Source organism: Prionailurus viverrinus, chromosome B2, assembly GCF_022837055.1.
Source record: "Prionailurus viverrinus isolate Anna chromosome B2, UM_Priviv_1.0, whole genome shotgun sequence".
Taxonomy (NCBI): Eukaryota; Metazoa; Chordata; class Mammalia; order Carnivora; family Felidae; genus Prionailurus; species Prionailurus viverrinus.
Window position 1 is genome coordinate 151,208,440 of NC_062565.1, and position 24,337 is coordinate 151,232,776.

Sequence of the window (24,337 nt, forward strand, 5' to 3'; positions counted from 1 at the left end):
GGGTCTTGGCTCAGATGCCACCTTCTAGGTGAGACCTTCTTGGCTGCCTACTCAACAAGCAATACTCTTGCCTGTGGCACCTTCTTACTCCTTTTCCAGCTTTCCCCCCACCTGAGTGCTCTGTGTGGTCTGTGTACCCCGTCCGAAGTCAAGTCCCAAGGTGGTGAATCTGTGGCCTCCAGCACGTCCAGTTCCGGCTCATCAAAAACGCACCATTAATATTTGTTGAGCAAATAAGCGAACGCGTGTCAAGCCAGCCACCGTTCAACGTGGTCTGTGCAGCAGTAAGAGAACACGGAGGAATGTCTGTCTCACCTCGACGGTGGACCCGTGTACCTGTGAGCAGCCTCGCTGCTTCCCTCAAGCTGCCCGGCCCAGCAGCGAATATGTTGTATAAGATGGCAAAATACGGAGGACCTACATTTTCCAAAATTCAGAATCACGATGGCAGGGAAAGGGGTGTAATGGGTACAGTGCGACCACACGAAGGGGCGAGAGTCGTGCCAGGTGCCGGCGGGCGGGAGAGGAGAAAAGGCGGGGCGTCCGGATGGGCTCGTTCCCTCAGGCTTAAAGGGGGGGACGCGACAGGCTCCACATTCGCGGCACCGAACACAGAAATTATCGAACGTTGGTAAGCGACGGCTGAGGGGGAGTGGGGGACATGTGTTAAACTCCTTCGCCTCTGTAAGCCGTTAGACCGCTGGGTAAAGTTGGTATGTGGATAAGTAGGTGTGCTCACCCCCTTTAGCGGCCTTTAGAGCCCCGTCTGTCACAGTACAGAGGCGTGCCGACAGCCTCGACCCGGTAATTCCGAAAATCCGTGGAATTTACCCTGGGTCCTTCCGCACGTGCTACGATGCATGACGGCGGGCTCTCCGTGGGGCTCGGGACGGGGGGGCCGTGCCAGTGCACGCGGGCCCCAGGGGGGCAGCCCAGGATCCCGGATGCCAAGGCCTTCCCAGAGCTGCCGTGGGTCCTTCAGAGGGCGACGCGCCCTCACTCCCTCCCTCAGAGGCGAGGCCGGCGCGGGGAGGTAGGTCTGCTCACACAGGGACTCAGACTCGAATTAAGGGGTGGATTTTCAGATTTATACAATAGAGCAATTGTCTCTTATTTTCTTCCAAGAACCCCAGTTGGTGGCTGACCGCTTAGCAGAACATCACCCCACATCACCCGGGAGTGAGGCCGCGTCCGTGCAGGGAAGGGGGTGGCCTTGCCTTCCCGCCCCACAGGTGTCCGTGCCAGCCACACGGCCACCACGTGTTTCCTCGGACATGGGGCTCAGACCCCTCGGGAGCGAGTGTTTATGGAGCCCGGACAGGCATGTGGACGCTCGGCGAAAGCGGGGGCTCCTTCAGGCCCTAGAGGACAGCCAGCCTGGCGCCCACGCCTCTGCGGCCAGGCCATTAGCTCCTCACCGAAGTGTCCCCTCTGCGCGCGGCGACGGTTCCGGCTTCAGGCGGTTCGCGCTGGAGTGCTCCTCCCGGCATCGGGCTCCTCCCTCCCTCCACGCTGTCCAGTCCTCCCTGAGGGAAGCGGCTCCGACGGCCAGCGTGGCTCTTGCTCTCGTCGCGGTGACCCCAGGCAGGGCGTTGCTGAGGTGGCCCAGCCTGGGACGCGTGGGGCCGGAGGGCCCGGGCTCAAACCCCTCTGTGAGTCGGGCAAGCACGCTGTCCTCCGCGGAATGATAACCAGGCCCTTCGCTTCCCGTATTTTCTTTCCTGACGGTGAGATGGCGCACCTGAAGGGCTCAGGACAGCTGCCGGCGAGGCCCGCGCTCGGCGACGACAGCGACACAGCCGTGGTGGGTGCCGGAGGCCACGCGCGTGGGGCGTGGGGTCCGGGCGTGTGCGCCCACCTGCTGCCCACCTCACACGGGGGCGCGAAGAGAGGCCCGGCCGCAGAGCGCACACAGGGGGAGACGGCTGCGGGGCAGCAGGCCACGGGGCCGCCTTCCTGGCCCGGGAGCAGGGGAGGGGGTGGCCGTGGGCAGAGAGCGGCATCACCCCTCAGGGGACAGTGGGTTCCTTGCATTGAGGACCGAGGCCATGCCTGCTCTCACTGAAGTGTGTACCCTCCCAAGGCCCGTGTGCCCCGAGTCGGCTCGTCTGAAATGGGGTCTCTGGGGACCAAACTTAGAAACTGGAGAAATGCACACGATGCCCCTAACTTTTTTTTTAGTTTTTGTAGTAAAAGGTGGTACCCAGGGGAGGACAGCAGAGGGGGGACAGTGGTAACCGGGGGAGGACGGCAGAGGGGGACAGTGGTACCCCAGGGAGCACGGTGGACAGGGGTGGAGGGCATGCTGTGGGTGGGGCCCTCTCCCCCAGGAGGCCTTCCCTTGTGCTTCCTTGCCTTCCCTGCCCTGCCCTGCCCTTCCCTCCCCTCCCCACTCCCTCCCTGCCCTTCCCTGCCCTCCCCTGCCCTACTCTGTTCCCCCCGCCCTCCCCTCCCCTCCCCGTTCCCCTCCCCTCCCCTCCCCTCCCCCGCCCTCCCCTCCCTAGTCTGGGTAGAGGGTCACCTGAGACATCGCACACGAAAAGTCAGTGTTTGGGGATCTTACACACCTACTAACTTCAGTACCCTCACACTGGACGCACACTCGTCTGCGACAGCGTCCAGGCGGGAAGTTGCTCTTGGCCAGATATCCGAAGCATTTCCCCGTTTCCTTTCCCTGACTGTAGGGACGCTGTGACTCTTCTGAGTCCCGTGTTTCCTAGGGGGCTGTTTCCTTTCTCCGCTCTAAGGTCTGGCCTCTTATTTCTAACCCGAGTGCACGTAAGCCTCACGCGGAGTGTCCTGACGCACCGACCCCCCCAACTCTGGAGGTGTCTGTAGCTGCCCAGATGCCGGTGCTGGAAAGTCCTCTGGCTTCTCCACCGAGTGCTCCGTCCCTGTTGGTTCCCGGGGGACCCAGCGCCGGGGTCTTGGGGTCTCTGCCCGGCCGGCCAGTGTCCAGGGAAGTGCCGGCCGCCAGACTCCGCAAGCCAGACGGGGGGAGACGCAGGGGCGGTGTGAGGCATGCCGTGTCATCGAGCCCCCCGTCCGCGGCATGGCCCCAGCCCGGGGACCTCTGATGCCCCAGCCGCGCCCGGGGCCCGGGGCGGGCCCCAGACGGCCTCTGATGGGCGCCGTGCCGTCCAGCCTTCCTCTGCCCCCAGGTCCAGAGGTGCCCGGCGCCCCCCCGTATCCACCTGCCCGGGACTCCACCGTGAGAGCCGGGGCGGCCTCCGGCCTCCGCCTCAGCTTGCGGACGGCGTCCGCCTGCTGTCTGGGAACTTGCTGTGGCTGTTTCCCCCTTTGATGACAGACACCGTTCGGAGGTCCTGCCGGCCGAGCGGGGCGTTTGCACCGAGGCTCAACCCATGATCTCCTGGCCCAGCTTCCTAGGACATCTTCACGTTCACGTCAGGGTCACGTTACCAAGGAGCAGATTATTAGGGCAACGCAGCGACTTGCCGAACGTCTCAGTAAGAGCTGAACGTATCTTCAGGTAAAGGCTGTGGGTCCGTGTGGGACTCACGGCCCCTCACTGATGACGACGGAGCTCTCGGGCCCGGCTTCCCCCCGCACGGCGCTCGGTGCCGGGGCGCCCCTCCCGTGTGCGCAGGGGTGGGGCCGTGCGGGAGAGGAGAGGCAGGCGTCTGCCTGAGGGAGCCCCGCTTCGTGGGGAAGACGGCCTGGACCCTCAAGAGGACCCCCCGCCCCCCGCCCCCGGGACGTCGCACCAGACACGCCTGTAACGCGGCCTGTCGTGGGGAGGCGGGTTCCCAGGGGAGGGGGCTCCCGAGGCCCAGCGGGGCGAGCCTTGTGTGGGCCTGGGCACCTTTCCTCTCCCGGTTTCCCCCGTTTTTCCTTTTTTATTTTTAGTTATGGTAAAAAAACAAAAAACAAAAAACACAAAACCACCACGACATAAAACTCACCGGCCCAAGCATTTTTAAGAGTGCACTTCAGCGGTGCTAAGTACAGGCACCTTGTTATGCGACATGTCCCTTTTCGAAACGCCCCCAGACGCCGCCGCGGCAACCGTGCTCTGCGCTCCCGTCCAGGCCCCGGGGTGAGGAGCCGGGACCTGGGTTCTGCAGTCCAACAGCCGCAGCGGCCCCTCTCCTCGCGGCGTCCTCGTCCAGGGGGTCCCGCCTCCGCTCGCCTCCTCTGCGGACCCCGGGGGTGCAGGTGTCTCTCAGGTACGTGCTCGGGACTCTGTCCGGGCTGCTGTCTCTTCACGGTGTCATACTCACCTGGCTCCCACCATGCTTGCGGGGACATGGGGGGTGCCAGGTCACGCCAGCCTGTTCCCAGGACGCCTTCATTCGTGGGCACGGCCCCGGAGACAGGTGCCATCGGGGGGGGGGGGATTTGCAAACCAGACCCTTCGACATCCAGCTCATCTCAGACCTTCCCCATCACGAGGCATCTTCCCCTTGGAAACTAAAGAGGTGTGGACGCTTGAACATCCGTGCTTGGGGGCCCGGCACGCCGAGCCTCCCCCCTCCCCCCTGCTCAGAAATCACACTGGAGAGCAAAGAAGACGTCTCTAAAATTCTCTCTCATGACTCAAAAATAAAACAATTTTGTTCTGCCTTAAACATCCATACAAAATCGCCTCTTTGGGGGAAAAAGAAACCGAGACTAAATAGTTTCAGCCAGAAAGCTTTCAGAGAGTTACGGGTCACTGGGTGTCGGATTATAAGGAGGGTCTGTGGGCACCCCGAGTAAAGCCCAGTGTTGCGTGTGATGTGGGGTGTGGGGGACTCACACACGAGCGGGGAGGGGGTACCGCGCACCCGCCGGACGGGGTTATGCTGATCTTGGCGCGTCCCGCGTTCCACTCCTGGCTTGCCGGCTCGTGTCTGTTACTGGAAGACCCAGCTCGAAACCCAGCTCCTTCAGAAGCCTCCCCAGACCGGCCAGTCCCCCAATCTCTTCACGCCCCCCCACACCCCAAGCAGCATGTTGGGGTTTTTGCTGTGACATTTTGCAGCTGCCGACACACGGTCACGAGAGCACTTTCTCCCGTGGCCACGGGGGCTTTGTGCCTCATCACCTTATCGCTCAGATTTATCTTTCTGTCTTTGTGTCCCTGCCCCCCACCACAGTGCCGGGTTCACTGGCCCGCTGGGTAGGCACTTGGGGCGGGCTGGCTGCAGGTGGCATTCTCAGCGGGCACAGAGCGCCCTCTCTCTCGCCCTGGGCCCTCTGGCACATGCTGGCGCTGCCGCACGGTGCAGGGGGGCGGGTACCCGCAGCTCCCGGCCACCCGAGAGCTGCAGCATCTGTGACCAAAGAGGGAAAACATGTATCCCCGCGCTGTTCCCCTAGGGAGCTCAGAGGACCGCATGCTGGACCCCGGCTTGCTCTTCCCCAGACTGCGGGCGACCCCTGGGCTGGGTCACGGCTCCAAGGGTGACGCCCAGGGAGGGGACTCGTGCTCCAGGCAAAGACGGGAATTCCTAGCCCTGGGCAGCACTCTGTCTGTGTGAGGCGGGGGGGTCCACAGGCCCACTGGAGAGCTATGACCAGAAGCAGCTTCCCGCCTCGGCCACACTCCCTGTCCCCTCCTGGGGTTCACCCATCAGCGTGGGGGGCAGAGACCGCGTGTCATCCGGTTCTCTCGCTGGTGGCCCTGGCTGTTCCCAGAGGACAGGGTTGCAAGGGGGCAGCAGAGAAGAGGGTGTGGAGCCTGAGGCGGACTCCCCACGGGCCCACTGCTCCAACCTGACCCTCGGAGCGGAGGTGCATCCCGGATGCAGAGGTGGAGGCCGGGGGCACGGCCCTCTGGCAGGCGGCTCCTTGCACGTGCTGCCCACCCCGCCTCCCCCCTCCGCCCCTTCCTTCCTCCCTGCGCTGGCTGAGCATCTGTCCCCCACCCCCTGGCTGCACTTGGACCGGTCCCGGCCGCAGAGCTGCCCACATCAGAAGCGCTGGTTCGGAATCGGGCTGCAAGGTCCTAGCGAAGCAGAAATGCGTCTATATGATGAAGCCACTGACGTTTCTTGGGCACCTGACGTCTTCATTAGGTATTTATCAGATACTTTCAAAACCGGCTTGGAGCGATGCCTGATTTCCCAGGAAGCGTCCTCAGTGCCTCTGAGAAAGGACCGTAGAGGCCGTCTGAGGTTCCCCACACGCGGCCTCCCTGGAGGCCGCCTCCTCGGCTTCTGACAGACGCCGGGCTCCGCAGGAGGCCTTGGGGACACGGGCGACCTCGGGTGCATGGGGAAGCACGCCGGGCTGTGTCCCCACGTGTGTGGGGGGCCCTCCCTAGCAGCAAGGACCCCTCCAGGGTCATCACGCCGAGAAACTCAGCAAAAATAACAATGAAGTGTGGACGTGAATGGGACACATTAAAACACAGTTCTACCATTTAAATGGATTTCCCCATTTCGTCTTTCTCTCTCTTTCACACACGGGCAGACACAGCTTATCTGTCTTTACAGGAAGAGAGGTGTTACCCAACGCTGAGGGATAATTCAACGTTTATTTTTGAAAGGCACTCTGAAAACAGGGAGACTGGGGGTTGCCAAAGACACTGAACAAAGTTCCTTGAGGCGTCCCTTAGAGTCTCAGGCCACCAGGGGCACCGTGGATGTGTCTTCACATGGTGCAGAATCAAACGGTGGCATCGGAACGTTGTAGAACCCGGGTGCCCACGTGGAGGCTGCTACGGTGTGGACGGCAGGCCCGGCGTGGCGGAGGGCCCGTGCTCTGTGGCTCCAGCCTTCCGCGTTCAGCTGTTTGGACGGACACGGGAGCTCCGGGCGTACAACAAACCTCCTGAATCTCGTGTTTCTCCTCCTCAGTTCCCATCAGTTTTGCAAAGCAAACTTCCCCTAAGACATGTCAAAAGCTGTAGGTAGGCATCCCAGGTGGGCCAAAGAAGAGGCAGAATTGGTGTGAAACGAGCCAAGAATTTTCATTTGTTGATGAAAGGTAAAGTCAAGCACCTGGTGCTCGCGGCACGGCTGAGCCGGCAGGGAGGCGGCTTTCTCTGGCCTTTCTCTAACTGCGTCGGTTTTTCTGGGCGAAACAGAAACGCTATTCACATCTGGCGGCGCAGACCTTATTTCCACTTTCCCTGGACGGGCTCCAAGCCTGGGCTGAAGGCGCTCGTCCCGCGGGCCCGTGCTCCGATTCCGAGGAGATCGCTACTATTTTAGGAGGGAGTAAACATCTTCTGAAGTCTTTTGTTGCCTACAGCCAAGAAGTGCACTTGAGTGTCCTGAGAGCACAGGCCGCGGGCAAGGGAGGCCCCGACTGACGGCAAAGTCCGGGGGCGGCGGAGGGGGGAGGCTGCGGAAACAGCCTGGCTCTCCCAGGAGCCCCGTCCAGGGTGGGAGTCGCCTCTCTGAGTTACTGTGGGCTCTGCTGTGGCCGTGTTAGAGGTGATGGTTCCTTGGGGCCCGAGGGCTAGTGGAAGCGTCCCTGATTTGCCTTTAACGAGGAGCTCCGGAAAACTCCTGAAAGTGCGGCCCTCGGCTGTGTAAGCCAGCAGCAACTCTGGCATCCGAGCCACCGAACGGCCGCGCTCGAGGACGAGGACGCAGTGGACGCGGACGTCGGCGCTGGCCGGTAGTTGGGGTGTTTGCTCTGCCTCGAGTACGAGATGGGCGGTTAGGGAGAGAAGAGGAGGAGAGCAGGCCAGGCTGCTGACAGCCCCTGCGTTCGTCCCTCAACAGCAAATCCCCAGGGTCTGGGGACAGCACAGGGGTGGAACCAGCAACGGGAAGAGGCCAGCGTCCCCCCGTGTGACTAGGCGGGACTCTTACCGGGCAGAAAACGGGGCCGCCTCCGTCCGTCCTGGCCGCTAACGTGGAAACACCTCGGATCAGGCGGCTTCAACAACAGACATGCGTTTCTCACGCGTTTCCCATGGTTCTGAGGCCAAGGCACCCGCACAGTCCGTGTCTGGTGAGAACGTGCTTCTGGGTTCAGAGACACGGTCTTCTCCTTGCCCTCACGTGGCGGAAGGGGCCCGGGGGCTCTCAGGGCTCTCCCAAGGGGGCTCCACCCCACGACCTCATCACCCCCCAAGGCCCACCTCCTAACATCATCACATCACATTGGGGGTCAGGGCTTCAGTATAGGGATTTTAGGGACGTGTGTCCTTGACAGGGGACAGTGTGGTAACAAAAGCAGCAGGTGGCTTTTGGGGAAATGACAGTCCTCCATTTCAAAATTTACAATGAAGCTGCCAGCAGACTGGGGACCTGTCACCTTCCCGCAGCCCGCAGCGCCCAGCCCACACCATGGGTCCGCGGGACAGGGCTGCACCTGAACCTGAGGCTTTCTAAACACGGACACGGACAGGACTGGGTCTCGGTGGTTGTCTGGGCAGCTGGGGCTTTCGCCTTTGGGGTCGTAATTGCACAGGGCCGGGGGGAGAAGGGGGCACGCGGGCTCCTCGGAGGGCCCGGTGACACAAGTGTGACCCCTGGCCCCAGGCCCCGCCTCCCATGCAATTGGAAGCTCGTTCCTCCGGGGCTGGCACCCGAGCTCCCTTCCTCCGCACCCTGGCCCCCCGCGCCGCCTTGTGCCAACCCTGTGAACACCTTTGTCGGGACAAGGCCTCGAGGGCCTGGCGAGTCAGCGTGTGCTCTGCCCAGAGGGGCCTGGCGTGGGCCTCCCGCACCAGGCTCTCCCCGTGGCCGCGGGCACGTGGGGGCCCTGGATCTGGGCCTCGGCGACGGGACTCAGAAGACGGGGAACTGGCAGAGGGCACAGCGTGGACGCTGGTGCGGGCCGAGACACTGACGTGTGGGACGATGTGGGGCACAGCAGGTGACCTGGGGCCGCCGAGCGGGCTACGAGTAGCGACCCCAGACAGGAGAGGTCAGAGGGCACGGGAAGGGGGAAGGGAGCGTGGTTTTCATGTGCTGGCCCGTGGAAGCCACAGACATGGCGATGACTCGAACCCGATGAAGAGAACATTCAAGATGCTCAGGAGAGAGTCCGGCGGGGAGATGAGCAGGCCACGGCTGCACTGGCCAAACGTGGGCCCGGGGACCTGCCCGCGCTGTTCCCGCCTGGGCCGAGAGGGCCTTCTTCCTCCAGCCTTGCTGCTGGCCGCCGTGGGCTCCTCACCCGCTCCGACGGTGCCTGCTGGTGGTCCTGGGGGCTGATGATGCGGGACGTCTTCCCGTCGCATCGGCGTATCTTCTTTGCTGAAATATCTACTCACGTATTTTGCCCATTGTTAGTTGGAGTTTTGTTTTCACTGCTGGGTTTTGCAAGTTCTTTGTGTATTCTGGTTACAGCCCTTTCCTTTGTCAGATATGGGGTTCGTAGGTATCTGGGGGGCAACTTAATTGTACTACGCTCCATGATGAATCGTCACCAGCGCAACATCCCCGAAGAAAAACGTTCAGATACTAGACAAAATTTCAGTTGGTAAATGGAGACGAATGATTGAGAGGCTCCGCGATTGTCATACGACGCGGGGCTCTCCGGAACGGCCGACCCCGTGGCGCTCACGTGTAAACGGCCTCGTGCCAGCTGTGAATGGCCCCCGTATATACTCGAGGCCTCCAGACAACGCTGGGTACTGACTGGGACAGGAGCCCCACGCCTGCAGGGGCGTTTCAGCGTGAGGCCGTGCTCCGTGGCGAGCAGGTGCGTGCGGCTGGAAGTATGATGAAAGGAGCGTGTACGTAAGCGGTTTCCGGACGAAGGAACGCAGCATCCCGGTCCCGAGAGCCGCTCCCGTCCTGCTCCGTCCTCTCGCTGGGAGCGGACGTGGCTCTGACGCCTCTGGTTAACATCGCCCTGTTTTGCTCTGGGCGTGTCCTTCCACGACGCTGCCTCTTTGTGCGCTGAAAACAGTGTGCTGGGTTCACTGCTTCTGCTACCGCGGCCAGACTTGCCTACGCGTCCCAAAGAGGCGCGGGCGTGACGGAGCGCAGGTGCTGGAAGTTACAGTGACCTAGTCTAGGCTCTGTCTGTCTCATCGTGTCAGGCTCATCACTGCACGTCAGGAGAGGCCCCGCAGGGCTGCTGCCCTCCTGAAGCCCTTTGACTGTCCGTCCTCCCTTCCCCAAGCTCGTGAGGAGCAGGGAACGTCAGAACAGCACAAGGCAAAGGGCGCAGAACGTCCTCGAAACGAGCTGTCCTCTGCAACACCGACCGTATCTTCTCTGCTTTGTCGTGCCTTGGAAGGCGGGGTCCCCGCGCAGCAAGGACCTCGTGCGGCTCCAGAGGCCTCCCGCTGAAGAGCCCCCCCCCCCCCGCCGTGCTCCGTGTGCTGGGACGTCCTTTCCACCCCAGGAGCACGCACCGACTGACGTGGCTGGCCGTAGCAGCCGTGCGCCTGGGTGTTCCGTCAAACCCCCATCTAGATGCCGCCGTGAAGCTATTTCTAGATGAGATTGAAGTTAGTCAAGTCTGAAGAGAGCCGCTGACCTTCCACGCAGAGGTGGGCCTTGTCTGATCGTCTGAAGGCCTGAAGAGAAGAGCGTGAGGTTCCCCAAGGAGGAAGGGGCTCTCCCGCAGACGGCCTTGCTCCCACGGCAGCATCTACGGATCTTGGACGTGTGGGGCCCGCGGGAGCCCAGCCCCTACCATCGGCCTCTCTAGACGGAGGGATCGACCTGTTCTCTGGGGAACCCTGACAAGTACAGCCGCTCTCTACCGCTTGCCACAAAACCAGAATTTTTCTGACCCGACGCTCGACTACATCAACCGCCACTTCTGCACGAGCGTGTCCGTTCGGGCCGCGCGCGTCTTCTCAGGGCTCAGCTCGCGCCTCCGGGAGCCGTCTTCCTGCAGATGGAGGGCTTCTGGTTCACTTTTCCTTTCTAAACTCCCCTGTCCTCCAAGAGTCATCTGAAGCCCCACGTCCTCTGCGATTGCATCTGAGTCAGTCCACGGCCACATCGACCCCCCCAGTGCCCCAGTCACGCCTCAGTTGCTCCTCGCAGAGAGCGTGTGCGCTGGGCACCGGGGACGCGGGGACCCAGTGCGTGCCGCAGGGCTCAGGGCACGGGAGGAGGCCGGGAGGCAGAGTCGTGCTGGTTCACGAGGCCTGGCCTGGCAGCAGGCAGGGGTGGGTGAGACGTGCACCCCGGAGGGCTGGGGCTCCCTCGGTGCCAGTACGGGCCCGGCTCAAGGAGCCAGAATAGCAGACGTGTTAGTCAGAGGCGTTCGGGAGCCAAATTCTGGGGAAACCCAGCCAGGTCTCGAGTTCGATGAGTGCACAGACAACTCAACAACAGACAGTGTGGTCTTTGGCCCGGGGGGGCAAGAGACCCTTTCCCCAGAGACAGAGTCTCTGTCTCTGCGGAGACTGTGGGGTGGAGGCGGGGCCGGCAGCCAGAACAGGGAAGACCGGCAAGAAGGCCTGTCCTTGCAGTTGGGGTGTGGACGAGAAACCGAGGGCCAGAGGCCCAAACCCTGGAGGGAAATGTCAATTCTAGACGCGCGCCCAGCTGCCAGGGAGATTTTTCGGGGACTTATCTCGGCCGCACATCTCTCGCCCCTGCAGCTGCTCCTGCTGGGCAGGTATTTGAGTTCCAGACGCCTGTGTGCTGAGCGCGGCAAGCAGGGACCCGGCGTGGCTCCAGCACTGCATGGCGACATCACAGGGCAGACTTCTGGGGTGCTCCCCTCTGTGGCCCTCGAGGGGGGGCCGGGAGAGCTACGCGTGCAGGCAGGAGGGAGTACGCGCACAAACGAGCAGTCCCTTGAGGACGCCAGTGGTGCCGACGGGCGACAGGCGTAGGAAGGGAGAGACGGGCGTCCCTGCGGGGAATGCGGGCCAGGGAAGGAGGAAGCGCCCGCGGTGTGGCTTCCCGAGGGCCCGGAGCCGGGCCCCAGCTGGTCGCGCGGCACACGGTCTCACGTCAACCCTGCCCGGCCGCCCCCAGTGTCGGGACCCCTGTTTTCCTCTCCTCCCCTCTCCCTGGCAGGGGCCCCGCTGACTGGAAGTGTCATTCTGGGCGAGGGCTCAGCCCATCTCTGTTTTTACGCAGGTGGTCTCTACTGTGTCCCTGGTTCTGTGGGAAATTATTTAAAATGCTGTTTTCTTCCCTGAAACTCACAGCCCGCAAGACGGATCCCTCTTCGGTGTCCTTTCCTTGGCATCTGTGACAGGGGAGCCCCCGGTGGGGGCAGCCCCTGGCCGACGCAGAGGGACCGCTCCAGGATGGGGCCTGGCTTGCCGGCCACAGGGCTTTCTCAGGTGATTGAGCTGAAAGGAATTGGGAGGGTATGTGAGTGTTTGTGTGCACGTGTGTATGTGTATATTTGTGCATGTGTTTGTGCACACGTGTGCAATGCATTGTGCACACACGTGTTTGTGTGCACGTCACGCGTGTGTGCACACATGTGTAATGAGTGTGCACATGCGTGCTGTGAATGTATACACACGTGTGCTATGGATGTGCACACATGTACTATGTGTGTGCATGTGTGTGCATGTGTGCATGGTTTGTGTACACGTGTGTGCTGTGAATGTGCATGTGCGTGTTTGTGTGTGCATGTGTACTCATGTGTACATGTGTGTACTATGAATGTGTACACATATGTGTTGTGAATGTGCATGCGTGTACTGTGTGTGCATGTGTTTGTGTGCATGTGTGCACACGTGAATGGTACGTGTACATGTGTATGCTACGTGTTCACATGCATGTTTGTGTGTGCATGTGCGCTCATATGTGTGCACGCATGTGTGCTGTGAATGTGCATGTGTGTACTCTGTGTCCCTGTGCACTCATGTGTGTACATGCGTGTACTGTGTGTGCACTCGGGCTGTGAATGTGTGCTCGTGTGCTGCATGTGTACATGCGTGTGCTGTGGATGTGCACATGTGTGTTTGTGCGTGGGCACTCGTATGTGTGCACACGTGTGCTGTGTGTGCATGGGTGACTCCCCTGTCCCCACCTGCACTGCACTGCTGACGAGGCTGAGGCATCCCTGACTCGGGCTGCTGTGAAAATATGTCTCCTTCCCTGTGGGCATTTGATTTGTGGCCCCTGAGGACGTGCCTGGATTCAGACTATTTTCCTTCATTTTTCTGAGCACTGGAGGCCCCTTCAATCTTGAAAAATGTTGTCCCTGTTTGGGAACGTCCTAGAGCTGTTTCTTTGGGGGCGTTCTCTGTGCTGGGTGGGTGGCCTCCACGAGAATCGCCCACAATGCCCGTGTTTCAGGGTCGTGGCTGGGAGCCCCCTCCCTTCCAGGGCGGCTGGACCTACGGACCGGCTCAGGACGGCTGGGGTGCTCTGGAAAGGACAGCTTTCACCGTGAGATCAGGCTGCGCGAGGGCCCCCTTGCCCTCTGGAGGTCGCGAGGGGCCCTGGCGGCTGCCAGTTGCGCGTCCTGGAGTCCCCCAGGCAGTGCCTCCTGGACAGGGGACTTTGAGCGTCTGGCCGCAGGCGGTGGCCGACCCGCGGGGAGGCCAGCAGAGTGTGCTACAGCTGCAGAGCAGGGCCTGGCGGGGAGTGGCGGATGGCACCCACCGAGTTAATGGTCTGGAGCGCGTTTCCTTCCTGGAGCCTCTGTGTCCCGGGAACAGGGTGTTCAGCCCGCGCACTGGGAAAGGGGAGCAGGCACGCGGCTCTCTGGCTCGGGTGTCTGGATTGGCTTCCGTTTGCTCAGAAGCCCGGGACAGAGAGCCGCTGCTCTCCCTGGGCCCTGCTGCTGCGGGTGCTTACCCCGGAGAGGTCCTCAGAGCCCCCAAGGCCCCAGCCCCACCCCTCTACGCCCGTCACAGTGCTACCCTGGGACAGCGCCCTCCCCTCTGTGCCCCGAGCGCCCCTGCACGGGTCTGGTAACAGTGAGGATGCAGGAGGGGCAGACGCCCTTCAGTTACTTCGCAAAAGCGTGTTTAATGGTGACGACCTGCTTGTCCCCATCAGTGTCAGGGGCCTGATTTTGTGTCTATAAATACATCAGCAAGCAAGCCAGACTCGGGGGTGTGAGTTCTCGTTGAAGGTCTCAATACCAGTAATTCCCCTAGGTGTGCAGAAGGCGCTTGTGGGAGAGGCATGGGCACTCGGAGGGGGGTCCCCGATTCTTTGCCTTGGTTTAGGGGTTGGGGGAACAGGAGTCTCCCCTCAGCTCTTGGCCTCGGAGCTCCCGTCTTTCTCCAAATCTTGGTGGGGGGGGGGGGGTCCCAGGAAGCCTCCTTCCCAGAGGCTGGCCTGTCCTTGGGAGCCGTCCCTCAGAAAGGCTGTGGCAGAAGACAGAGCTCACTCTCCACCGCGGTCACACCGGCTCCCCTCCCAGCCGCAGACCGGGAAGCAGGCTTCCCAGCACCTGGCCCACCGGTTGGACCTCAGGATGGAGGGACAGACGAACCGGTCAGGGAGTCTGGGCCAGACCCGTGGGCCTGTCCCAAGTGGTTCTGGCCACTGTTTCCTTGGGCCACATTCCTCAAGACCAGGCTGGGCTTCTGCACGGATTTGGGGGGGGGGCAGTTGGACTCCCCTCCCAGCCCCGGAGGGGTCAGCGAGGCGGGGGTGGTCTCCCCAGACCCGCTTCCTCTCCCCTTCTCAAAGGCCTGTTCCCAGGGGAGCAGGTGACGGGGGCTGGAGGAGGCTGTGTTCTCTCGGCCCAGGTCTCCGATCACCCCCGGTTTTCTCTCCCGTTTTCCAAGTCGGTGCATTTTCGCCTGGCTTTCTTCAACCACTGTACTACATTTTCCATTTCTGCTAAGAGAGTACGTACTGCCTTTTCCTATTTGAAGTTGCTTTGAAAAAAACCCCAAGCATCTAGTTCCTGCCTGTTGGATGTGTAGACTGCTCGGAGGCGTGTGTCAGAATACGTCCTGGGGCCCTGCTCTGCTCTCTCTCCTGCAGGGGCACCTCCTTCGGTCGGCCGTGGGCTCGGCCTCTCGGAGGAGAGGCTCCCCGCCACTGCCCCGTGGTTCTTGTTGACTGTCCCCTGGTACTGCGGACGAGACATTAGTAGCGGTTTGTGGCTCTGAATGTGTGTGTGAGGCCCGCCGGCCGTGGTTCTGAGGGTGGGCTCCCTGTTTCCACCACTATCGGTATCTTCACGCTTCCCTTTGTGCCACAGGCCACCCTGGAGAACGTTCTTCCAGACCCCTCACCGGAGGGCACAGGCCTGCCTGTGATCCCTCAGGGAGTGAGTCGGGACAAACAGCTTTTCCGGCATCTGTTACACAGACTTGCGCTCCATTGCACGTGCATCCCGGACAGTCCCAGGTGTCCAGCGATCCGGGCGCCCGACACTCGCTGCCCCCTCTGCTCGGTGGGACAGGGACAGGGGCTGTCTCTGGGCTCCTCCGTCCTTTCTCAGCCGCCTGACGATTCCGTGATGGGGCCGGGCTTCCTCGTCTCTGAGTCGTTTTCCACTTGTGTGTCTGCTTTCCAGCTTCCGCGATTTTCCTGCACCTCCCCACCTCTTCTGCTCTCCTTCTCCTTGTAGATTTATGGCTTTAAAAGCTCCACCAGCCTCGCTTTGGAGGTGTTTCTGTAGAAAGAGGGAGAAAATGTATGCATCCCAACCATGGTCACTAATTGGAGAACTCTGGGTGTTGTTTGAATTCTTCTTTTCTTTCTTTCTTTCTTTCTTTCTTTCTTTCTTTCTTTCTTTCTTTCTTCTTTCTTTCTTTCTTTCTTTCTTTCTTTCTTCTCTAGTGGTTATGTATTTATCTTACTTTGAACAAAAATAATAAACCTAAGTACAAACCAAGCCCATTGTCAGCAATCACCATTGTTCCTACAGCAGAGAGTGGACTGTGAGTCCGCTGAGTATACTGAGTGTATACGTGAACGTGTGCCCTTTCTCCACATTGTGGCATCTCCCAGCGGCACAGACACGTAAGACCGGGTCATGACTTTCTCAGAAGGTTGTTTCCTTTCATGGCAGCTGATAAAATAGTGGCATGTTTCCAATGACGGCCTTTTCTGTGTTCCGATATGTTACAGGTGGAAATAAATTACAAATGTAAAGAAATGCCGAAGAGTCATAAAATAATCTGACAAATTCTTAAAATGGCACAGAAATCCTAAAAAGAAAAGGCTGGCAAATACCTCTGATGATCCTGGTCACTAAATAATAAACAAATAATGAAATTCAAGGAATTTTTTGGCTAAAAATTTCAAGTACAGTTTCATGCTGACCAGCGTTTCAAATTACTGTATATTGATTTTGTGTCCTGCAACTTTCCTGAGTTCATTTATTAAACACTTGTCTGATGGAGTGTTTAGGGTTGCCTATAGATAATACCATGTAATCTGCAAATAGTGACACTTTATTTCTACCTTTCCAATCTGGATGCCTCTTATTTTTTTTCTTGCCTAATTGCTCTGTCTAGTACTTCCAATAGTATGTTAAATTAAAGTGGTGAGAGTGGGCATCCTTGTCTCGTTCCCGATCTTAGAGGACAAGCTTGCAGCTCTTCACCATCACTGAGTGTGCTGTTAGCTGTGGTCATGTCAGGTATGGCCTTTATTATGTACCTCCCCTCTATACCCATGTCGTTGGGAGGTTTTATCACAAATGGATGTGACATTTTGTCAACTGCTTTTTCTGCATCTGTTGAGCTGGTCATATGATTTTGTCCTTTATTTTGTTACTATGGTATATCACACTGGCTGATTTACAGGCATTAAACCGTCCTTGCATCCCTGGAATAAATCCCACTTGATCATGGTGTGTGACCCTTTTAATATACTGTTGAGTTCAGTTTGCTAGCATTCTTCTGAGGATTTTTGCATCTGTGTTCATCAGGGATGTTGGCCTGTAATTTTCTTTTCTTGTAGTGTCCTTATCTGGTATCCGGATAATGCTGGTCTTGTGAAATACGTTTGGAAAAGGTCCCTCCTCTTCCATTTTTTGGAAAAGTTTGTGAAGGATTGGCACGAATTCCTCTTTAGATATTTGGTGGAAATCACCAGGAAAGCCATCTGGTCCTGGACTTTTGTTTGTTGGAAGGTTTCTGATTAATGATTCAATCTCCTTACTAGTAATTGGTCTGTTCAGCGTTTCTTTTTCATCATGATTCAGTCTTGGTAGTTTGTATGTTTCTAGCAATTCATCCATTTCTTTGAGGTTGTCCAACTTGTTGGCGTATAATTGTTCACAGTAACCTCTTATGGTCCTTTGTATTTCTGTGGCAGAGATGTCGTATCTCCTCTTTCATGATGCTATTAATTTGAGCTCTCTTTCTGTTTTCTCAGTGAGTCTGGCCAAAGATGTGCCCATTTTGTTTATCTTTTTAGAGAGCCAGCTCTTACTTCATTGACCATTTCTGTTCTTTTTAGTACCTAGTTCATTTATTTCCGCTCTGATCTTGGTATTTCTGTCTTTCTACTATGTTTGGGCAGATACATCTTAATATTATGCTTAGAGCTGGGCGATGCACAGGGTTTGGTACAGTGTTGTGCTGGTGTGTGTGCTGGGCCAGGGAAGGGGGGGCTGCTGAAGGCAATCGGAAGCTTTCTTTATTGGGGTATCTTTTTACACTGCTTTCTGCTGGTGTAACTCCCATCCACGTGGGCCACAAACGGCAGAGTATTCTTAGCAAGCCGTGTTCCAGTTGCCATTTAAAACCTTTTCCCCTCCTAAAGGCAGTTCTCATGTGAAGAGAGGAGGAAGGGCCCCCTAGACTGTGGTTAAGGGGAAGGAGAATCCAAAGGCAGTTTTGAGCTGAGTTAGGAGCCGTTGACTGGCTCGAGGCCTCTCCACGCTCGCGCCTTATGCCTCCATCGGTCTTGGCAGTGACGGGCTTTCCAAATGATCATTGTTTTCAGCTCTATAACTGATACATTCTGTTAAGTTTTGTATCGTAATAAACGCAGTTTCCCAGATGGCAAAAACAGCTTCTGGATATTATGGAAACAGATTTCAGTAAGCCTGTGCTGTGTCTGTGGTGGTAGCGGGGTGATGGCATGTTGGGACCTGAAGTTAGATGAGTTGTTGGATTGAGTGGATCTCTGGCAGCAGAAACACATCCTTGTGGAGTGGCCCAGGCATCTCCTGTCTTACAGGGAATGTTCTCACTGGAAAAGTAGCAATTTTGCATTTGGCTTTAGAGCAAGCTTGTATTTCTTTGGAAACATTACATCCCACCTTTGGAAAGCGCTCTAGTTGGGTTGAAGTATTACTGATAAATCAAGGACAACTATAAGGTGCTTTTTTTACTTGTTAGGTAATGGATCTTAATGTGCAAACCAGTGCACGCCAGGGGCGCCCGGGTGGCTCAGTCGGTCAAGCGGCCGACTTCAGCTCAGGTCATGATCTCACGGTTTGTGAGTTTGAGCCCCATGTCCGGCTCTCTGCTGTAAGCACAGAGCCTGCTTTGGATCCTCTGTCCCCCTTTCTCTCTGCCCCCCCCAACTCACGTCCTCTCTCCCTCTCTCAAAAATAAATAAATGGTAAAAACATTAAAAAAAAAAACACAACAATGCCAGCCATGGATGGTTCACCTGTGCACGTGCTCAGCAATGTCGGCTGATGTGGAAGAGAGGTGTGGGGGAGGCTGGGTTCTGCTCCTACCTGTCGTCTCCCAGGTCCTTATTATTACCATCTGGAAAATAATCACATTGCAGAATTTCTGCAAGAACTAATTAGATAATTAATATGTATAAAACACTCAGTATATTTCAATTTATTCAGAATTTCCATAATGTGCCCTTAAAGTGTTGTCATAAAACTTGTTATAAGGCATCTTGAGAAGGAAGGACAAACTTGTCTACATGATTTTTTTTTTTAAAAGAAACATTTATTAAGGCTATAGGATACAGTGGGAATGTGTTGTTTTTGTAACATCCCTCCCTTGCCTCCTATCTCCACCCAAAATGCTCGCTTGTCCCTAGGGGAACCCTTCCTTCCATCTTCATTCATGTAATGTGGGAAGGTCAGACTCTACCCCTGCCCCCAAGGGAGAATCCTGCCTGATTCTACATGATTTTATTGAGAACAAAGACAAGTTCAAATGATCTGTTACTTTCATGTGTAAAAATAAGGAGACAGCCTCCGAGTTGGGCAAAGGGTTCACGCAGTTGGACCCTGACTGCTCTCCAGCGCGACCTGGCTGTGCTCACCTTGTCTCACGGTCCTGGCAAAGGCCAGCTTCCCCAGCGCTGTCCATCTGCCTGACCGCTCAGCTCAGTCTCTCTGTGACTCTTTTTTGGCACACAGGTCTCTGGAGTCGAGGCTTGGGCGAAAAGCCCAGAACTGAGGTGAGAGCACATCACCCACAGTCTCCCGAAGGGAGGGAAACAGTGCGCCGGGGAGACCTTCTTGCCAGGATTAAGTAGAAGCTGGGAGAAGCATCAGTAAAGTCAATGAGCGGAGGGGGCCGGCGACGTGGGGTCTGCTCCCCGACCAGCGCTTGTTCAGTCCGGAGCAGCTGACCGTCAGCGCGGGGACTCTGCGGTGAGCTTGGGAGGACACGATCGCAGACCTTTGGTCAATCGCCCTACATTGGCACGTCGAGGTGGAAAAGAGGGCTGACAAGAGCGTTTGGCCAAACACAAATTAGCCAGAAATAATAATTAAATTCTATCGTGTCTCCAGCAAGAATAAAATCCCATCGCAGTGTTAGCATAGTAAAAGAAATAAACAAAGAAAGCCGGTGCGCCTGATAAGGCGTTTTGCTAATGGTCTAAGTGGGTTGGAAATCCGAGCATGGCTGGCGTCCTGGGCCCTGACTTTCTCCTGCTCTTCTGCATTGTAACTTCCATCAGTGACAGGGATTTAAACCCTGGATCCATAAGGCATGTTTTAGAATGACCGCTTAACACTTACTACTTTAAAAATCCCCACATTTCCAAGAGAAAGGAACTTCTGCGGACTGCTCTGTCCTCCAGGAACTGTTTGGAAAATATTGAGTTATTTCCTGTCTTAATTGTGAAACACTTACATGTATACGTGTCTTTCCTAATGGGATGTTTACCTGGTATTCATGCCAGTAATAACTTTCTGGAGATTTGAGAGTGACAGACAGACATAACCATGACCTAGTGCTTTAAATAAATGTGTTGTTTTTTGCCCCCCTCCCGCCCCCGCCCCCAAAGAAAAGTGGAGACTGACTGTGTCTCCAGACTCTATCACCAGCGTCTGTAAGAAAGCGACACTTGGCTCTTGGGTCCCGTGCTCTCTTCCCGTTGTTAGGGGGGCTTTGAAGGGCCCAGCCCTGCCTCACCCGTCAGAAACGTAGACAAACCCACTGCACGTGTCTTTCTGGGATCCCCAGAGGGTCTGCAGGTGATGTGTGACAGACACGTTGACACATCTTTCTTGAGTAAAAGGCTTTGAGAGTCACGTTTTCTTCTGTTCCCCGTCGCGCCCGGTGCCTCCTAAGGAAGGGAGAGAGGATTCCCAGGACCACAGGTGTGGGCACCTCAGGTCCGGTCCCGATTTTGTTGCTTGTGAGATTGGGCTCGGGCGTTTGACCGCCTTGCCTTTATCTCTCCTCCATAAAATGGGAATAATTCAGGTTTCTCCCCGTAGGCAGCGAGGGTGACAGCACGGGCATGTTTTCAGTCTTCCGAGTTCGGGAGAAAAGTGCACGCGTCAAACAGTCCAGCTATTAGCTCGCGGTCCCCGAAATCGAGTAGAAAGTAAAAACAGAATTTTTAGAAGGAAGTGCTTTTCAAAGGATTTATGTCCCATCCGAATGCAAATTTTCTCTGGATGATCTCACAGTTAGTGGTATACGCAGTGTTTCCTTCTTTATTTCTGCCTTAATTTCCATTAATGTTTCCTAATTGCATTCCTTATTTACGTAATCATTTGCAGCTGCTTTGCTCACCTGTTTCTCAGGCCCCAAGAGTTTTATTACAATTTCCTCTGAGCCCTCCGGCCAGGAGGAATGCATCTCAGTACTCAGCAGATTCTCAGGGCTCTGGAATCTGAAGGGGACTTCCTAGTGGATTTCAGGAAGACCCATTTCTTCCCCATCTTCCCCGGCCTTGTGTCCATCACTCCCCGGACAGAAATGAGACGCCCTCTCCCCCCGCAGTGTGGGACCCTGTGGTTGGAATACCAAGCTTTTGTCTCAGTAACCCGTCGCAGAATTTGCTGAGACAGCCCCTCTTCTGGCCAAAGCTTCAGATTAAACATCCGATTAAAAATCAGATTTGGATTTTCTGTTTTGTTCTTTTTCCCCGTGCCCCTGACAAGTCAATTGAGGCATTGTTCTTGAAAATCCTCACTCTGGTTTTCTGTGCGCGCCAGAATTAGCTTTTTTTTTTTTTTCCTCCTGTAAAGTTGTAAGCCAAGGCTAAACTATTTCAGCAATGTCGTCTGCAATGGATACTATGCAGAGTCTGGGTGTGCACAGTTCGCTGCGTTTCCAACCGGTCCTCGCTGCGGACCCTGCAACTTGTGCCACCCCTGTGCTCGCTGCGTAAACACCTGAGCCGCCTTCACAGAGCCGCTTTACAAGCAGCCGCATTCCTGCCACACTTGCCTCGCTGTCAGCCCCCCAAGTTCGACTCCGAAATTCGCCCCCAAGTGCATTAATCTGCTAAAAATGCCAAAGGCGCACCGCCCTCCGTGAATTTTCTGGACCCTGTGGTGTTGATGGTGCCTCTTGCCGGAGAGCCAGCTAATCCATCAGCAGATTTGAGAGGCGACCTTCAGGACTGGATGCGGTAGCATCAGAATCCACAGGTCTAGGACAACCGCGGGGGCTGGGGACTGCCCTGGGCTCGTCAAGTGGTGGGTATCGCGGGGCCTGTAGTCAGTGGAGCGGGTCGCTGCTCCCGACACGGGGAGGGGAGGAGGCACAGCGCGTCTTGCGGTTGTGCCGGGCACTCTCCTAGGGCGCGCGCGCGCGTGTGCACGTGTGTGCGCGCCTATGCATGTGTGTGCGCGTATGTGCACGTGTGTACGCGCGTGTGCATGTATGCGCACGTGTGTACGCGCGCATGTGTGCACGCGTGTGCATGTGTGTGCACGTGTGTGCACGTGCGTGCACGCATGTGCGCGCGCAGGGAAGCCGGCACGCTCGCGGCACTGACTGGCGGCGCAGCCCCGGGGACCCGTCTCCACCTCCCGCTCCCGCAGACCCGCGCCCGGGGCGGCCCCCGGCCCGAGCGCGCAGCCGAGCGGAGCCGAGCGGGGCGCGGCGGCGGCGGCGGCGCGGGGGTGGGGCTGGAGGAGGGAGGGAGGGAGGGAGGGACGGAGCGAGCGAGCGGGAGGAGGATCCGGGAAGTTCGGGAGTTATTTGACAGCCGCCGGCGGAGCCGCACGGGACGCGGAGGGCCGCCGGGTGCGGAGGGCGGCGGGTGGAGTCGGGCGCCCGCAGCGCGGGGACAGGACCGCGTGCCGCGCGCGTCACCATGCTGCTCCCGCAGCTCTGCTGGCTGCCCCTGCTCGCCGGGCTGCTCCCGCCCGCGCCCGCGCAGAAGTTCTCGGCGCTCACGGTGAGTCGTCCCGCGGGGACGCGATCCCCCGCCTCCCCTTCCCGCGCGAGCGCCCGGGGCGCGGGAAGCAGGTGACCCCCGGGAGCGTGGCGCCGCCTCCCGCCGGCGGGGTGGGAGCAGGTGGGGCCCGGGCTGGTGCCGGTGCCCGGGCGGCGGCATGGGGCTTCTGGGCTCTTCCCGCCGCGTGGGGGTGCCCTCGGGGTCCCGCGCTTCCGGCTGGCGGGTGGACAGGGCCCCGCGCGGACCCCGGATTGCCCCGAGGGCCCCCCCCCCCCCCGCCCCGGCATTCAGCGGGTTGCGCACTCGCCGGCCCCGCCGGCCCCGGAGCGCGCTCGGCCTTGCGCCCCTCCATCACCGGGGCTCCCCTGCGGGGAGTGGGGTGGGGGGGCGAGCTGCTGTCCTGGGCCCAACTCCTGAGCCCCCCGTGCTTCGCCCGCCGGCCCCAGAGACCCTCCCTGAGGGAGACTAGGAGGAGGCACGTGACATTAAAAAGAAACCCTATTTTCGCCCGTCTCCGCGGGCACAAGTCGAGTCCCGCGGCCCCTCCTTCCGGGCCCTCTCTGGGTCCGGGTGCTGCGCGCAGGCAGGCGCGCTCCCGAGCGCGTGGGTCACCGCGGTTGACCGCCGTGTGTTTTTCTTTCTTAGCCGAGACTTCTCTGCAGCAGTCTTGGCCGGCGGCGCGCGGGGCCGAGCCCGGAGCTATGTGCGGGGCCCGAGCCAAGCCACCGGCCGCCGGCCCAGGCCGGGTGTCTGCAGCCCCCAGCTCGGGCGGACCTCGTGGGCTCCGCAGTGTTTGCAAACCCGTAATTAATGCAATCTGCAGAAACGAAAACATTCCACTTAAATGTGTTTTTGAACAAGTGCTTGAGAAAACACGAAGGTGGAGAGAACACCTCTGGTGGAGAGATGCCTTTTAAGTGGCGGGACTTGTCCTCAAGGCGTTTATTGTATCGAAAATACCGGAGGTTTGAAAAGAGCTGTGCTTCGGTTCTGCTTTTCAGCAAAAATTTGAAGCAGTCCTATGAGCCTTTTTTCCCCCCTCCGAGTAGTGTGAGGGGGGAAAAGACGTTACTGAGTTAGTTCACTGTTCATACCTAAAATTCTTCTGGAACCCTCTTTGGGTCCCTGCCTTGTGTCTTGCAAATGACTTGTAGATTAGAAACTGCTCCCTGGAAGCTGTAAGGAGGTTTTCACAGGCTCAGCCTTCCAGCAGAACGTTGATCTCCGGGAGAGGCCATCAGACACTGTTTCCTGTGATTATCCCGGTGTCTACCTCTTTGGCCCGAACACGCTGAGGGCACAAGCTCCTCACAGCCAACTCCTCCCCGCGCCCCCCCCCCCCCCAGCAGCTCGCTGAAGGCCACAGAGAAACAGACCGGTTCTCAAAAGAAGACACTGGCATTTCCTTCTAGAGCTGTGGCCGCGGCTTACCTACCCTTGCCGCGATTTTCTGAGAGTGTAAAGGGTGTAAAGGGTGGAGTCCCGTGTGCCCGCTCCCCGGGGGGGATTTTAAAGCCCTCAAATATTTTGGCCTATTCCTCCCCATCCCGCCCCACCATCTGAGAATTCAAGAGGTTGGCCGAAGGGTCCCGGGGAAGTGTTGGGAGCCCTGGATCCGGTGTAGGGACCATCTCTTTTCACATCCCTGCCTCGTATTCGGGGAGCTTTTGGTTCCTCTGCAAGATTTACATCTGATCTTCATTAAATCCGAGAGACAGTCCGGGAGCCCGGGAGTGGCGTCTTCTGGATGGGTGACGACCCTAGACACGTTACTGAGGTTTCTTAATCCCCAGGTTGCTTATCGGTGTCGTGTGGACAAAGTGCTGTCTGATTAGCTTGCGGTGAGGATTAAAGATAAGGCTTTTCACATGCGGGGGATCTCTTCTCCCATTCACCTTGCTTTGGATGGCGCCCGTGCCTTGGGTCCACAGGAGGTGGTTTGAGAGACCTTAACTATCGGCTGTGGTGCTGTGTCCTTCGGGGGTGAGGGCACT

The 24,337-nt window shown here is 58.0% G+C and overlaps 1 protein-coding gene across 4 annotated transcripts in view; it reads left to right on the forward strand.

Moving 5' to 3' along the window:
* The first annotated feature begins 22,131 nt into the window (after nucleotides 1-22,131).
* SMOC2 (SPARC related modular calcium binding 2) overlaps nucleotides 22,132-24,337 on the forward strand; it is a 165,702-nt gene continuing 163,496 nt past the window's right edge. For all 4 annotated transcript variants that reach the window (XM_047859996.1, XM_047859997.1, XM_047859998.1 and 1 more), the window contains exon 1: nucleotides 22,132-22,343. In XM_047859996.1, the coding sequence (XP_047715952.1) occupies nucleotides 22,260-22,343 (84 nt within the window). In that variant the 5' untranslated portion in view covers nucleotides 22,132-22,259. The remainder of the gene's footprint in view (nucleotides 22,344-24,337) is intronic.